General features: G+C 36.6%; 2 protein-coding genes across 3 annotated transcripts in view; one reads left to right on the top strand and one right to left on the bottom strand.

The window, feature by feature from the left end:
• The first annotated feature begins 25 nt into the window (after positions 1–25).
• On the top strand, positions 26–7,196 carry CUNH12orf29 (chromosome unknown C12orf29 homolog). 2 transcript variants are annotated; one of them, XM_027908088.1, is made up of 7 exons: positions 26–237; positions 2,528–2,645; positions 3,264–3,359; positions 3,748–3,864; positions 4,124–4,318; positions 5,463–5,632; positions 6,257–7,196. In XM_027908088.1, the coding sequence occupies exons 1-7, from the start codon at positions 145–147 to the stop codon at positions 6,443–6,445; spliced, it is 978 nt and encodes a 325-aa protein (XP_027763889.1). In that variant the 5' UTR covers positions 26–144; the 3' UTR covers positions 6,446–7,196. The 2 variants fall into 2 exon arrangements, with proteins under 2 accessions (XP_027763889.1, XP_027763890.1); XM_027908089.1 differs by lacking the exon at positions 26–237 and adding an exon at positions 597–796.
• Positions 7,197–7,198: 2 nt separating this feature from the next.
• The window catches only part of CEP290 (centrosomal protein 290), a gene marked incomplete at its 5' end in the record, with an annotated part of 29,848 nt that continues 20,232 nt past the window's right edge, over positions 7,199–16,814 (bottom strand). Inside the window, 8 exons of the mRNA XM_027908091.1 lie at positions 7,199–8,028; positions 8,363–8,448; positions 9,277–9,380; positions 9,527–9,600; positions 11,192–11,333; positions 14,230–14,390; positions 14,696–14,818; positions 15,143–15,307. Coding sequence (XP_027763892.1) covers positions 7,840–8,028; positions 8,363–8,448; positions 9,277–9,380; positions 9,527–9,600; positions 11,192–11,333; positions 14,230–14,390; positions 14,696–14,818; positions 15,143–15,307 — 1,044 coding nt within the window. The remainder of the gene's footprint in view (positions 8,029–8,362; positions 8,449–9,276; positions 9,381–9,526; positions 9,601–11,191; positions 11,334–14,229; positions 14,391–14,695; positions 14,819–15,142; positions 15,308–16,814) is intronic.

Here is a 16,814-nt window from a genome sequence, read left to right as displayed (position 1 = left end):
TGAACATCTTCCTTTATCTCCATTGTTTCCAAAAATGTATAGAAAAACTGTTTCAAAGAGTCTCCCATTCTAGTGCTTCCTTGGTGTAAAACGGAAAAAAAAAAATCATTTAGTGGTGCTTAAATAATACCTAACTTCTTGTTGATGGAACTATGGTCTTGGAAACAAATCTTTGTCACCACAAAGATACCACAGCCTGCTGGGCAACAGCAGCCAGAGAGAGGAGTGAGAATATATGTAAGAACCCTTAGGACCAAGCTCAGGGAAAGAGAGGGAGAAGGGACTCCTGGTACTGGAGCAGATTCTCTCCTGCAGCCCACGGTGCAGACCATGGGGAGGCACCTGTGCCCCTGCGGCCCACGGAAGTCCACGGTGGAGCGGAGATCCACCCGCAGCCCGTGGAGGGCCCCGCACCGGAGCAGGTGGATGCACCCTAAGGAGGCTGTGACCCTGCAGAGAGCCCGCGCTGGAGCAGGCTCCTGGCAGGACCTTGGACCCATGTAGGGAGGAGTCCACTCTCGTGGGAGCCGCGGCTGGGCAAAGCGAAGCTGCACCTCGGCCTGGGCCGGGCAGGAGCCACCGCTCCGCCGATGCCCGGTCGCTGAGCAGCGCGCCGGGTGGGGCCGGGCGGACTCCATTTCCCGTGGCGCAGCGCGGCCGGCGCGGCGCAGGCGCGCTGCGGGGCGCGGCGGGAGCGGCCGCGGCCATGAGGCGGCGGAGCGCGGTGCAGCGCAAGGTGCCCTGTCTGTTCGTCACCGAGGTGAAGAAGGAGCCGTCGGCCAAGAGGGAGCGCCAGGTGCCCGGGGCGCCAGGGGAGCGGGGGAGCGGGAGGCAGGCAGGCAGGGCTGGGCCCGGAAGAAATCACTGGGCCGCGGGTTGCCACAGCACCACCGAGTCAGGGCCGCCCGGCCACTGCCGAGTGGCGACAGGCTGGGCTGCAGGTTCTGAGCGAAATGCACCGTAGCGGTTCTGCCCCTGAAATGCAGGAAAGAAGGGCTGTTTGGGTGCCATTTCAGCTCAGCCCCACGCATTTCCTGGCAGGTACATCCAGGTGTTAGCCCTAATGTTGTGTTTGCATTTTCTGAGTGAAGGCCGCTCCTACGTGACCTCACTGGGAGCTTGTGTAAAACCACCCTGCCGTCCCCGCCTGTGAGCCTCGTAGGGAAAAAAAAAAAAAAAAAGGAGCCTATCTATTTGTTTTTTGTTTGTCTTCGTTGTGGTCGAAGAAATATCAAGCTTATGACAGAATAATTAATTTGAGTCTGCGAGACGTGGACAGGTTGGGATGGCATTCACCTGACCAGCTGCAGATCTCCAGCTTGTGTTTCCTGGAAAACCAGCTGCGTAGTGAACTTGAATCCAGCTGGGTGACTCACTCCAATTGGCGATTGACTTCTGGACCAAAGAGCAGCAATGGTTGCCAAAAGAACAGTAATGTAATTGTTCAACTCAGGGTACCAGCACCATCAGTAATGGTCATGTAACGTTACATCCCTACACTGTTGTTCCTTCATACAGGAAAAGTGAACAGGGTATTAGATCTGGAACTGGCCCACGCTGTTTTGGTTTTTTTACAAAGTTCAGGCAAGGATAAAATGTGGTTATGACTGGTAGGGAAGAAAGGGAGGGGTAGTGCTGATAAAACCAATGGGACTGTTTTGTCACTACCCTGAAATTTTCTTTATCATGCAATCTTCATAAAATCTTTATATATGCTGTAATGGTTACAGATTTATAACTAAAATACAAAAGAGACATGTAATGTAACAAAAGCTTGTAGAAATTTCTTATTTTATGAATTCTGCAGTCTGCGTCAAGACTTCTGCAAGACAAAGACTTGCTTTGTGTCCACTGAGAGAGACAGTGCCCAGCTTAAAGGATAAAGTTAACTGGGGAGAGAAGAAGGAAGGATGATGATTGTAGAGGAAAAGATTTGAATGCAAACACAACTGCTTGCATTCTTGTAGTGAAACTGTTAGATAAGCTGTAAAATCCTACTAGAAATTTCTATTAGTTGGCTATTTGTTTCAGATCCACAGATCATGTATTTCTTTGCTCTTTTGAAGCACAGAAGTATTTCACTGATAGAACTGATACTAAGTATTTAATATCAGGATTCTTTGGCCACCTTGTGTTCCGCTGCTCTGTGTATTCCACTAACGTGGTGCTATTGACTCTCATCTCCAAATTGAAAGCTCGGGAGAGCTAGTCATGGGGAATTTCTATTGCCATTTTAATACAGGAAAGCAATCTTAAACTATTGCAGCATTGGACTGGAACCCTTCTAGTTTATATGCCCTATTTAAAGTGGAAAGCAAAATCATCTTTAAATACTAATCAAGAATGGGAAAGGGGGAGAGAACTAACAAATAGGTTGCCTTGGTTGTCCTGTCTTAGAGCATTTTCCAAACTGTCAAGTTTTGAAGAAACAAGGGTGTATTTCGATAGTGTTAGATATCAGTAGAGGTCAACTGGAAGGAGCCCTATGAGAGCAAGGCAATAACATAGCCACTTGTCTCCTTTTCAGCCATTTAAAGTTTTGGCAACTGAAACTATATCTGGAAAGGCATTAGCAGCAGATATACATAATGCAATTCCTACTGAAAAGGTGGACGGAACCTGCTGTTACGTAACTACATATAAAGGTAATAAGACCCGTATGCGGATTCCTCATGCTGACTAGAAGCCTTAGTTTACTTAGTTTCTACTGTCATGGCATGATGTTTATTTACAGCTGTTTTGAATTCAACTGTCATGAAGCATCTTGACCACAAAGTAATAGTTACCATAGACTTAGGAGGTGTTTCTGAAGGTGTTACAGATTTTACTCTCTAAAATACATGAAGTATGGTTTAAGTGAAGATGACAATCCAGGAACTATTCCAGTTTTAAAATGTCCTAGTAGTAAGTCTTCCTTGCACACTGGGACTTGTATAATAGTGTCTAATTTCCTTGGGGAGGAATAATAGAATTATGGAGTTGGGGTGGAAATGAGAAGACTGTGATTTACTGTATCACTGGAGTTCTTGCCTTTCTCTGAAATTGTAAGAAACTTTGTATTACAGTAGGCAAGACTATATCTAGAATCTAAAATAGATTTTTAGATTCATATACTGTAATTTATGGCTTTAAGTAGCAGATTAGGATATAAAATTTCTCTAGTGGCAATTGAGTATTCTTGCCTGTTAGACAGTTGATTTCAGTACTCTGCAGGGTGTGGTTACCTCAGTAACCTGCTGGTTTTCTCTCTCTGGAAACTCTAGGGCGACCCTATCTGTGGGCCAGGCTGGACCGAAGACCCAACAAGCAAGGCGAAAAAAAGTTTAGACAATTCTTGCATTCATTGAAAGACTGCAAAGGTCTGTCAAGATTTCTTTCCTTCTTTTTGGCCAAGTAAGTTAGCCAGTTGGAAAAATTAGTCTAACACAGGAAATGTCAGTGATCCTGCTCCAATTTGTTTAATGTCACTCTTTACTTTGAGAGAGCTTTAAACTGGAATAGGTAGCTGTTTTTTTACTCTGAGTTAGTTTTTGAACTTTTAAACTACTTAAAGGCTACATGCTTCTTTAAACTATCTTAATTGTAGACAACTTGAGTGCAACAGATGTTGGTGCTTGTATGAAGTAACTGAGACTACTGTCTATAAAACAGGGTTTAGATCAATGATGTTTTAATAATTGCATTGAAAAACAACCAAAGACAAACTGACAGTTTGCTGAAAACTAAATATCTCATTTCTGTGTCTAGAATTTGCATGGAATATTGAAGAGGATTTCAAGCCTGTTCCAGATACCTGGATTCCAGCAAAGGACTTAGAGTTCTCTAATGGCAATCCTTTGCCTGATGAAAATGGACATATGCCAGGTACCTATGATGCAGCACAGGTGAAACTGGGGAAGGCAATTGGTGAGGGGGGTGTGTGTGAATTTTGAAGTGAATTAGAATTAGTTCCAGTTAAAAATAGTAGTTAATGTATTAAAGAAAAAAGAATTGTAATGTCGTTCATTCACTATCTGGGAAGGCATAATTGTCACTTTTTTTTTTTTTTAATGCATGTACAGGTCTAGTGCACACTTAGTAACTTGAGATGTTTACTTTGGTAAAATGCAGTGTTTTCTCATAGGTTGGGTGCCTGTGGATAAAAATAACAAGCAGTATTGCTGGCACTCATCTGTTATAAATTATGAAGCTGAAATAGCACTCGTATTGAAACGCCATGCTGACCCAGGGCTTCTGGAAATCAGTCCGGTGCCATTATCAGAACTTCTAGAACAAACATTGGAGCTTATTGGGACTAATATTAATGCAAATCCATATGGTAAGTTAGTATGGTCTATGCTTAAATACTTTTTCTATTTACTGCTATTTCTGAGTGAAAACTATGCATTTTCTTTGTGTAAATTTTTTTTTTTTAAGTTCTCTGGTAGCAACCTTCTTAAAAGAGAGAGAAAGGGCTAGATGAAGAAAGCCACCCAAAAATACCTTAGAAAGCTCAGTTGTCATGGAACCTAGTTATCTCTATTAAACCTCAGTTGCTATAAAAATGCTTTGCTTTAGTCTTTCAAAAAATATTTTGACTGGAAAAGCTGTTTTAAATATTACTATTAAAATACTAAAATAAGTTTTTAAGATTGTTTCTTGGTGCCTTTTCTTCACTTTTATTACTTGCTCTTCTGATGCTGTTTAGTCCTTCGAAGTAGAAAATTTTATTTAACCATTTTTAGAGCCCCTAGAGTTAGTCGTAAGTTGCAGTTTTTAAATTATGAAAAAGGAATTTTTTTTTTAAGGAAATGTAATTTAAGCTAAATTTTGGTTGTGGCTTCTTTCTTTAAAAGCCTTGTAAACAAAAAAACATTTGGGTATGAGCACAAGTGAGTTCTAATTTCAGAGCTTTGCTGTCAGGATAACTTACAAGGATAGTCATACCTGGTCCAAGCATTTTCCCAGTATGTAAAAAGAACTGCAACAAAAAAAATCTAGTAGCTGTATTCTTAGATGAAGATTTGTGTTGAACAGTCAGTAAAGAGGAAATGCAGTTGCTAACAGCCTGGCTTAAGTAATCATCCATATTCATGAGAAGGTGTGCCAGATTTTCTGGAACTAAGATGTTTGTGCCATTGACTGTGATCTGAAGTGTGAAGAATTCAGCTGGTAGCATTATGGTTACTGAGGAGGTGACCGCAAGGACAAAACATACAACTGTATAAATCTCTGTGTCATGTTTATTTTATTCAAAGGAGGAAGAGATTTTAATAAGTAATTATAAATTAAAACGTGAGGATAGACAGCTGGATTTGATACTTAAAAATACACTTAACTGTTTTGTTAAAGGCAGGATGATGTTGTAAAATCTAATAGAAAGCTACAGAGTAGTTTTAAGATAGCAACAGTAACAAATATGAGAAAAATTTTAAGGTATCATGTGTTAACTACCAGGAATACATTTGTTTCTTTAAACATAGGATTAGGAAGCAAGAAGCACCCTGTACATCTTCTGGTACCACATGGAGCATTTGAAATAAAGAATCCACCTACTTTAAAGCCAAATGACATACGGTCTTGGTTTGAAAGCTGCAGTGAGGGTAAAGTTGAAGGAATTGTGTGGCACTGCCATGATGGGTGTTTAATCAAGGTAAATATATGGATAGACCTGTGAAAAACACTGCCATAATTCACAGTATGTGAAGTATTGTAAAGTACTCATTTTTTGTGTCTTTTTCCAAGTTTTTTGTATGTGAAGTATTGTAAAGTACTCCTTTTTTGTGTCTTTTTCCAAGTTTTTTATTAAAAAATGTTCTCCATCAAATGAGATGAGAGTAGAATTAGTCAAGCCACTGAATCACTGCAGTGATGACATTGAACATTTTCATTCCCAACGTTATGCTAACAAAGTAGTTGAGAACATAGTATTTTCTTGCCTCTCTGTATAGGAATCATTAATTTTAAAGCTTAATTCTTTTATTTAAAAATTAATTTCTTGTATTGATGACTTATGGAACAAGTATTATTAATAAGAATGTGGTTTTTTGTAATTAGCACATTTGTGTTATTTCTGAAACTGAAGATGACACTTTGGTTCTGATTTGTCCTCTGTGTTTCGTTGTTACTCATATTATTCAGAAAACTGAATAATGGTTTTAAGTGCCCTAATGCAGAGGATCGTAGAATCCACACATACCCACACACCCCCCAAGCTGGAAGTTGTTGTGTTGCTCTATCAAAATTGCTGAACTGATCTTCTTTCTTTTTATTTTAGCTCCATCGCCATCATCTTGATTTACCCTGGCCACTTGCAGAGACATACCTGAATTCTCAGCCTGTTGTAATTTCTTTTAATAGAACTAAATATGAATGTGACTTTGAACCAAAGAGTTTGTTTCACCATTTCTCAAACTTGGATGGTCAAAGATTTGATAGACTCAAAGATGTAAACTTTGATGCTTAAAATGATTTTCTGCTTTTATGTTGATTGTCCTATGTGCTGCATTCCTCTTACCTGTGTCTACCACAGAACTCTTAACAAATAATCTTCTAGCTTAGGCAACAACCCAAGTACTGTATTATTTTAAGTCTGTCTTAAATGGCTAATTTTAAATAATAGAGATCTGACAGCCAGAGCAGAGTTCCATCTTCCAGCATGTTTATTTTCTTTTCTGAAAAATCCTTTTTTGAACACATTTCTGGAAACTGTCAACATTAAGTGTAAGAAGTATGTTTATCACTGGGTGGTCCTAAAAGCTTAGCCAATGCACGCAATCAAATGGAAAAGTCACATAGGCTGCACTTCTAAAAGTATAACTGTTATAACACTATTATATATAGGATTCTGATTTAGGATCTAGTTTCTTTACAGTAAAGAACATATTTCTGATGGGACCAGAATTTGTCTAAAATTTGATAACTTTTTTTTAAAAGTAGTAACAGTTTATTATAGGGCAAAACTTTTCCCTGTATTATTTAATATAAACATTATGCTATTACTTGAAACCCCAATTACCCTCTATCCTATAGGCACTTCCACTATTTTGGGACAAAAAGAGTAAATAATAGAAAGTATACTAGTTTTATTTTGGAGATCCTTAGTAATTGGAGAGAGACATGGCTTAATAATTTCCATTTACAACTGCATCTCATTAAAGAAACTTCATCAAGGGCATATTAAGTACAATAAAGCATTTAAATAATAAAGGTGAGACAATGATTTTTTGAGTTGGCTTTATTTTGTGTCTGCTATAAAAGTATACATCCAGCTATATAAAGTATACAAAATGAAAAATCAATTATATACAAAAATACCATTGGTTTGGCTGAAATACCATAGTTTAATTTTCAGTTCTGTGTTCTTGTTTTTTTTTTTTTTTTAAATTGAGGTAAAAATAACCAGGGATGTAAAAACAGACATCCCACATACTGACCCTGAGTTTAGAGTTAAATAGTATGGTCAGATGAGACAGCAAGTGCAAATTATCTATTTCTATTAATCTGGAATTTAGCACATTTAGCTAAATATGCTGACATTTTAAGAGTTTCTCAACTTCTAGGATAAGCCCAAGGTTTCAGCTTTACCTGAAACCTGTGTATTACCCAATTTAACTGTTCTGAAATAAAATGTGATACTGCAAAAGAGCTGGGAGAGGTAAAACTCACTTTTACTTTGACTGGTATATATAAATACTGACCATGAGCTGTTGACTAATTCAATTCTGCATTCTTAGGCGTGTGCAAACTAATGTAACTAAGATACTTGTATTATTCCAAGATAATCACATACAAATGAGCATTATGTAACTGCCATAGAATTTACTTTTTGTATCAATGTTGAGAATACTAAACACTAGCCTAATCAACAGCAGTGTTGCCTGGACTACGCACTTGAATGCCAAACTCTTCAGAAAGCTGCTTCAACTTCTCTTCTAAGAGTATATTTTTTTTTACTTCTTCATTGTAGTTATATTTCAGATCCTCAAGTTCTTCAAAAAAGGAAGGGTCATAGTTTTCTAATTCTCTTCTCAGGTTTTTTGTCTCTTCCTATTGAAAAGAATGAAGGAGTACCACCTTTATCAAGAACTTTGTTAATACAGCACAACAGCTTTTTTGCCTTTGTCTTGAGAGGTTAAATGATGAGATAATAAGGATGTTATCTAGAGACAAAAAAACTCTACCCATAAAACAGCCCGTTCTCTAAAAACAAAATAGGCTTTGTAAACACAATGTTTTGAAATTGACTTGGTTATTAAATATTAATTTAGATACTAAATGGCTCTTTCTAGCTAACCATAATTAGCTAGATATAACCATATAACCATAATTTCTAGCTAATCACTAACTCATTATCTTGCCTAGGATGATCCTTGCAACTCACCTTTAATTGCTGTTTTTCCAGCTCTAGGGCTTTCAGCTGTGCCTGGAGGTCAGCTATTTTATCCTTCTCCACAATTTCATTATGTCCTGTAAAAATAATGATGATTTTTTAATAAAATTTAAAGTCAGGAATATCCACGGCCCAAATAATCTTGTTTGAGTAGTTTTGCATCTCCTGAAAACTGAAGCAGTTGAAGTGTGTAAACCCAGCTGAGATCACAAAAATTTAAGTAATCTGGGCTTTTCCTTAGTTCTTGTAAAAATCAGTGGTGTCTAGTTCCTGTGATTGAGTGCAGTAATCCAGTAGACCAGTATGTCAGCACACTTCTGAGAAATATGATGAGTACACTTTCTCTGAGTTTAGCGCAGAAAGTCTGGAAATAACAGGATCTTGTTATGCATATTCTTAATTTCAAGAGGGTTCATTTGTTCTGTTTTTTTTCTTCCAGTCATATGGCAATGTGCTGCTCTGTAGTGCTCTGCTTTTCCCATGGGATGGATGCCTGCTAAATCTTAAGTTATTCACAGAGCTAGTGTCTGGAAATAGGCACTCATTCTCTAGCAGCTTGGAATCCAAAGCAAAAGAATATTTTAGTGAATGACTGATATCTTACAAATAGTCTTTTGAGGCTAATAAAGCAACTACACATCTTGTGAGGGGAAAAATCATACAAAGGTTACAGTTTCTTGCTCAGGATAATTGATTATGGAGATTTTTAATAAGAATTCTCTACAAAAGGCTTGTATATGTACTCAAAAATCCAAGGCCTTAGTCTGCTCCAGTTTACACTGTTTTGGCATGAATCTAAATCAGTTCTTTAGATTTATTATCACTTTGCACAAACATATTAAGTAAAAACAGTTTTAGGCCCCAAATAGAGGAAGATCTTTATTTTAGGTATTGAAGATTATTACCAACTGCCGGATCTTCACTTGTATAGGTGTGTCTGTGGTGCTTATAATCCTCCATCTGGTGCACTAGTTCTGCTTTTTCTTCCTCTAATCGATTATTAGTTACTCTGGAATATAAAATAACTTGAGAATAATTTTTTTAAATTATTAAAATATTTTAGGACTTTAACTAAAAATTTGCAATAGGCATTTCTTAGTCATTCTTATTTCATGTATTTTGGCTGAGGTATTTATTTATTTAGAAGTACATTACCTTAAAAGCTGAAGCTCCCTGATGAGACTTTGCTCTGTCCTTGCACCTTCAGGAAGGTATTGGAGAAGCTTAATCTTAAAAGAAAAATTAAGGAAGTTTTACTCTTCAAAACAGTATCCATGAACAATGCAGTTCAGACAAAGTTTTCTTGGACCCAGGATAAAAAAAGGAATGAAAATAATACTAAAGATGTAACCAAGTACTAGGTTATCCAAAAAAAAAAAAAAGAGAAACCAAGTGTTCATCTACTGACAGTTTCCATGAAGCTACTTCTCAGCAGCCTTTTCAAAGTTAGCCATAGATCATTGCTACATACTTCATGAAGGATGAGGAAAAAAGTATTCAGTAGTTAGATTTACAAAGAAAGTTGGACACGTAGCTACAGCAGCATAATTTATTCATATGCTTAAGGAAGTGATATCTCTAAATCGTTAAGTGCTTTAAAAATACTATTAACGTACTTGTTAGCATCCCTAGGTGTTCAAGTTCCTTTTGAAAGATAGTATGAAAAGCCTGTAATTTTGCGGTGAAAACCCAAATTAGTGTACATTGACTAGATATGACCTGCAGTCATTAAGTTAGAATAGGTCCCTGACAAGGGAACGAGCCTCTAGAAGTGCCTTTTGGTAAAGATGCCAAAGCAAAAAAATGAGTGTTCTAAATAGAAGATAATATGCAGTTTATGAATGCAGTGACAATTTATGAACCCTCCTGAGGCTACTGTTAATGTTTGTTCTGTTTCTGCCTAAAATGGTGAGGATCTGGGTACCACATAATGAAAGATTTTAATCTCTGAGTTAATTTTGCTGCTGGTATACACTTCATGTTTATAGCACTGACATTATAGAAAAGGGAAAACAAGCAAAAATTAACAAAATGGTTTTTTTTTTAGGAATCAGTTCCAAGTTCGATTTATTGAACTTATGTAATCTACTTTATTACATAATATATATATATGAATTTCCACACTGTAAGTTTTGTATTTGATACCTTACACTGAAAATGGCCAGTATGAGACCGTTGTACAGTGTGGAGAAGAAACCACGTACATATTAATAAATGAGAAGATGGAAGCTGACCTAGGTGAGTAGTCCTAGGACTGCATCTCTGGAGTACTTAAAAGCCAGAATGTGGTAATCTTTTGAAAGGTCCCCGAGTTTTAAAATTCATCAACTCTTCCACACATAAAATAGTGTTTGAAAGACTTATGAGAGGCTACATGTCTTTAAGAGGCTGTGTTGGAAACAAATCAAGATCCCATTTGGGATGCCTAAGTCAATCCCACCCTGCTCTCCCGAAAACCTGGAAGGAATAGAGAAGTCCCTGCAGCAAGCTTATTCTAAAGAACAAGCTTTAAAGATTTTAAGACCCATTTGAAGTATCTGTACTTACAGGCTTTCATGTGATCAGTGAAACTAGAGGCCTACAGAATATAGCAGAAAAACAGTTTCCCGCTAAGGCTGCAAGTCAAGAATATATACTAATAATATGTGGTAAACATCATTCATTGGCCATAATATGGAAATATATTTGAAGCAACTATGAAAAAACTGTAAAAGGAAGGATTAGAGAAAAAATAACTACTCTGCCACTACAGACATTAGAAAGACATAAATTAATAGTAAGCATTCTATTCTCAGAGTCATCTGGCTAAATTTTACTCACTTGTCCTTTTAGATCTTGTAAATTTTTATCAGCATTGTGTTCACGTTCTCTTGCTTCCTGAAGTAGCCGTTTAAGGTCAGCAATGCTTTGGTTTTTTTTAGCAATATCTATTTCCATTTCCTTCAACTTAGTTTCATGCATCCTGGTAGTAGTTTTATTTAGAAAAAGATAAGAATAGAAAAACAGATTTAAATATCTTTACGAGAATAAATGCCATAAAATACACCCTAAAATATGCTTGGGACATTGGCCTTGAAAATAATAAATACACTGTGCTGAAAGAAGCATAATGAAAAATACATATTTAATCTTAGAATAAAGGCTTTTCCAGATATTACACTTCTGTGGACCTTTCTTTGTGTCTACGTTTTATTAAAGGGTGATGGGAATCTTTTCATGCTATTGCACATAAACCCCAAACTACTTCCTGCTAAAAGGATGCCTGTTACTGATGCAGTGTGTACCCTGGCTGGGTCTTACTTCAGTGTTGTACCTTTGACAGTATTTTTCTTATAATTTAATAATTTATGGAAAATATTTACCAAGAAAAAGGCTAATACAGATACAGAAGATGAAGACTCCAAGGGCAAAACTGTTCTACAATAAATTAGTTTACCCTGTATTAAGAGAAGTCTGAGAATGAGTCTATTTTGCTTTCAGCTGTACAAGGCTACAAAAAGGTTTGTGTAGAATCCAAAATGTTGGAAAGTGCCTCTGGAGATCATGTAGTCCAGTCTCCCATCTGAAGTGATTATCAGAAACAAACATTTTGCTCCATGTCCAAGAGCCTTTTGAAGAGTCCCTTGGATGATATCCATTTTCCCTCTTGAACACTTTTTGTTACCACATACATGCTTTGGAACATGTGCTGGGGAGGTGGATTGCATGTTAAAGTGCCTCAAGCAGCTCCTCTGGACTAGTAATTTCTTAAAGTTCTTAACTTACTTTAAATTCATGTTAAATTAAATGCACATAAAAGATTTTATTCACAACCTGAAAAAGGCAACAACAGTTAGCACAGCCATGTATTTTACAGCTGTCTATACACAGCTACTTATCTCTATCAACTAAATAGGACTAAGTAGAAATGTTCTTCCAAAGAAGTGAAGCACTAAAACAATAACTGTATTAATAAACTATTGAGCCTATACCCTAGATGTTAAAGGCCTACCATCCTCAACGCATGTTCATGTCTTTTGCCTGTGGTCAGCAGCCAATTTTGCCCACTTTCCTTATGCTAAATATGACCTTGCATAGAGACATTTTACCTCATTAAATAGATTGCAGAAAAGTTAAAAAAAAAGGAATGGTTTTCTGAAGTCTCAGTGAAACAAAATGGCTCAGCAGTATGTCAGAGAAGCACTAGAACTCACCCAAGAGATCCTGTGGGAGTGCAAGACACAAGTGGGTAAAATCTTGGATATCAACAGTGATCTGACCTAAGATGAAATCACACAAGTCTCTCTCCTGTCCAGCTGATTTTCTGCCCTAATAAGATTACTGTCTGATTTTGTAGATACCTTCTTCTGTAGATACCTCACTTCTGTTTACAAGAGTATTTTTGCAGTACATCATCTTATTTCACATACAGGAGTCCAGACCTAAGGATTTTTTACCAAAAATCTGCTCTGTTATGCAGGACACAGGCTGCTTATTTCTCTTAATAGCAGAAGCATTGTTACATTTCTTTTGTCCTTTTCTGAGGTCCAGCAGTACAAGAGATGATATCCAACTAAAAACTTGCCTCAAGAAGGGCAGAATTCTCCTTCCTCGTCCACACTGATGAATCATGAGCATATTTCATGTGAATGTATCTTGATATATATAATGTATCCTGTATCAGGCTGTTCATTATTAAACATGTTGGTGTGATGTATAACTAGCATTTTTCTTCTAGTCACAGCTTATTAATGAAAAAGGTTTAAGAGTAACACTTTTTGGACTGGCCATGGTTTTGGAGTGACTATTTGCCAAAATCATATCTGTAAGCAAACCACAAACCACAGAGCAAAAGAGCTTGCTTCTAGAAAAGAATGAATGGAATTACAGTTGTCCAGGCTCTAGAGTTAAGATCTCCAGCCTATGTAAGTAGGTTGTCACAGAAAAAGCATGTAGTTCCACTAATTGTGGAAGTAAAGATAAATTAAAAAGTAATTTTGCTTTACAACTTAGGCATACAATCATAAAACTGTTTTTTAGTTTGCTCCACATTGTGTGATACAAGTGATAAGTAACTTTCAGATAACTTATTGCTAAAGAGTTGTTCACATTTACTAGTATTAGCAAGCAAAATTTCTGTTTGATGCTGATTTCCAAGTCTGAGTTTTATCTAAAAATCTAGAAATGGTGATTCTCAAACCTCATTTTATATACTGGAAAAGATACTGCTGATCTCAGTTTTTCTCCCTTCCACAGAAAGCAGAATCAACTGGCTGACTGCAATTCTGGGCCTACAGAAGATCCTACACAGGAAGGATCTTCTGCTGTGTCTACATGTCCCAAAGACTATAAAAATCACAGTCGCTTTTCTAACACAACCTCTACACATTCATATGGTTAAAGGTAGATTCAAATCCACTAAACTGCAAAATGCAGGTTTCTGGCTTCAATTTTTTGTTTCAGATTGTTGTTCATGCAGTAAACTATTGAAATACTTTCTGTGTTCAGCAGAAATGCTGACACTGCACAAAGCAAAAGTACAATACGTTTAAGCAGCAGGGAACACAAAATACTTCCTTTACCTGAACTATTCAGAGATCCAGAGCTGATCTGAAGAATGGAGATAAATAACTGGCTTCTATACAGAGGAAACAGCTAACAAGGCCAGTATTTAAAGACACTAAATCTCTGCTGAATTCCTATCAGAGATCTGTATACTGATTTTATATATTAATATAGAACCAGAAAATAAATTATGGATAATATAAAACTATCTTCAAAAGAGGGATGAAAAATTATGAAAGTGTAATTTGTTTGTTAATATTTAAAGAGGATTTAACACTTGTATTTATTTTCCTTACTACATTCTTAATTCCTACCTTGTTACAATGGACTTCCAGCTTTTGCTGTCAGCTCCATCAAGTTGGCTCTCAGCCAAATTTAGCTTCTTAATGGTTTCCTCCAGCTGTACAGTTAACTTCTCATTTATTGTCTCCAAGTTATTCTTCGCTATTCGTAGCTTCTCTCCACTGTCAGCTTCCTGTTGTTCAGTAAAAGCAAATGTTTATAGAATACTTAACCTCACATGAAACACAATATCATTTAAAATGATGGTGAGATAGGCTGATTTAGAGGAAAACTGCATCCAAGATTACTAGCACTACAGCTTCTGAATTCTCTCTTGGCCTAGTCCTTGGATATCTCCTCTCTACATATAATGAAAAAAATCTGTCATAGCAATATCAGTGCTATATCAACCACTAAAAAAAAAAAAAGAAAAAAAGGCATGTATTTATATACTTGCCACAACCAGTGGAATAAAGGGATGCATTACAATGACCGTACCTTTTTTAGTTCTTTACGCAGTCTCTCATTTTCAGCAATGACTTTTTCCATTCCTTTGGTTTTAGATTCAAAATGCAGACTCAGCTGGCCACCCAGATCACGTTTCATTTTTTCCATTTCAGACTAAATATCAAACACTTTGTTAAAGCACATATACATTGCTTAGTAGAAAATTTCAGATTTCAATTTTTAAATCACAGCATAGTTACAGCTACCTAGCACAATAAACATTCCATCAAATAATTAAAATATATTCTTAAGGCACAACCAACCTTAAATCATTCAGTATATTATGCTTAAATTAAGTTCTGCTTTTCTCTTCTATACATTTCATATTTTTAAAACACTTGTGCCAATCAATATCAACAACAGGCTTGCTGCTCCATTTTTTTACTAACTTGCATATAAACTGTTACCTAAATACAGTCACTGGAGATAATTCAGTACCTTTAGTCCCTCATTTTCCTGTTGAAGACCAAGTAATTTCTCATTAGAAACCACAGCTGGTGCTTTCTTCAGTTCTTCATTTTCTCTTTGCAGTCTCTCTACAACCTTTTTCATCAAACCAATTGTTTTTTCCAGTTCTGGGACTGTCTTTCCACTTCTGCCAGCCTATAGAAAGGGAGAGGAATAAAGTAAAAAAAACAAATGGTTCATCTTAACTTAATATACTCTAAATCTTACTTTATTGCTTATTATCCCATTGCAACTCATAACAAAAATGATGCGTTATTTTGGTATAACTTGAACCCTAGAATTTCTTGCATGCTTAGCTCCTCAAAATGTCTAATAATATATTCACCCCCAAAGTCAACGTAGCAGCTCATGCATTTTCTGTTACCCAAGAAAGCTGCAGTTAAGTCTCAAAATCTGCTGTACTTTATGAACTAAACTGAAACATTACAAAAATAAATCAAAGAAGTACTTAACTTTTAGCTTTTCTTATAGAACAATTCCCCAATCCAACAGACTGTGTAATTGTTTAAATGCTAATACTGTTGGGAGGAGTGGAGGGGAAGAATGGCTGGGACCTCAAGGGGGAAAAGAAGGCTGTTTTTTAGCAAACCTACTTCTGCTGAATTAAAGTGACAGGAGAACTACGTTTTAAAGCACAGATCTCCCTTTCCAAAGGCATATATTCGTCTTGCAAAATGATAAACAAGTGTGAGGGCAAATCTTGTAATTTCTCCATTTTTCTTCCTTCACTACATTAATTGATGAGTTAGAAAAGTTGTTAAAGAGTCTTCAAAGCCATGTATTTTTTCATCATCTTTGTAGTGATTTCCTCAGCAATAATAATTTAAAGATGCTGTCTCTAGTTCTAGGCTCATGAGGTACCTCCTTTTCTTTCTAAGAAAGGAGCACAGTACAGTGTAAAATGGGAAGATTTTACTCCCTGGAGCTCCACATAAATCTATATAGCAAACAAGTCTCAGAAGTAAAAATTACTTATTTTTCTTTAAAATAATTGGTAGGATTAGGAGGTTTGTGTTGGTACACAACAGAGTTAAAGAAAAACCCGTCACACCTTGGTGCCTGAAAAGGAAAGAAAAGAAGAAAATTTGCTGCCTTCTCAGAACCTTTGCATACAACAGTTTAATAAACTGAACTGCCTTGTCCAAAAATTACCCCTGCACAAGACAGAAAAAATACACAAGCAGTTCACGCAAGCTTTGAGTAGAAGTATGGAAAATTATCTTTTCCAGGTACCCAGAAGCAGAACTCATTCTTCTTTTATACTAAAAGAGCTAAGAAGGCACTGAAGAGCTTTTATTAAGTCAGCTTTCTTTAAAAGGTCACACAAATAGTCTGAAAAGTTAGGGGCAAGAAACATATTGGGCACTGCTGAAGACTTTTTTTCCTTAAACTTCTGAAATATTGCTCTATTAAAGTAGTTAACAGTAGCTGGGGTAAAATTTAACTGTCATCTTGTGTAGTATAACAAACAAACAAAAATCGTTTGTGTAGTATAATAAACAAAAACCTAACAATAACTTACATGTTCTAACATCAAGTCAAATAATATACATAAATACACTAATATAATTTTTGTTATTACAGCTGTAGCTCAAATTTATTTTATAAATATGTTTCTGAAGATAACTAATCCAAATGATAA

This window comes from Empidonax traillii, unplaced genomic scaffold, assembly GCF_003031625.1.
Source record: "Empidonax traillii isolate 1590-97213 ecotype Southwest subspecies unplaced genomic scaffold, ASM303162v1 scaffold1609:size83774, whole genome shotgun sequence".
NCBI lineage: Eukaryota > Metazoa > Chordata > Aves > Passeriformes > Tyrannidae > Empidonax > Empidonax traillii.
This window is presented reverse-complemented; position numbering and strand designations above follow the sequence as displayed.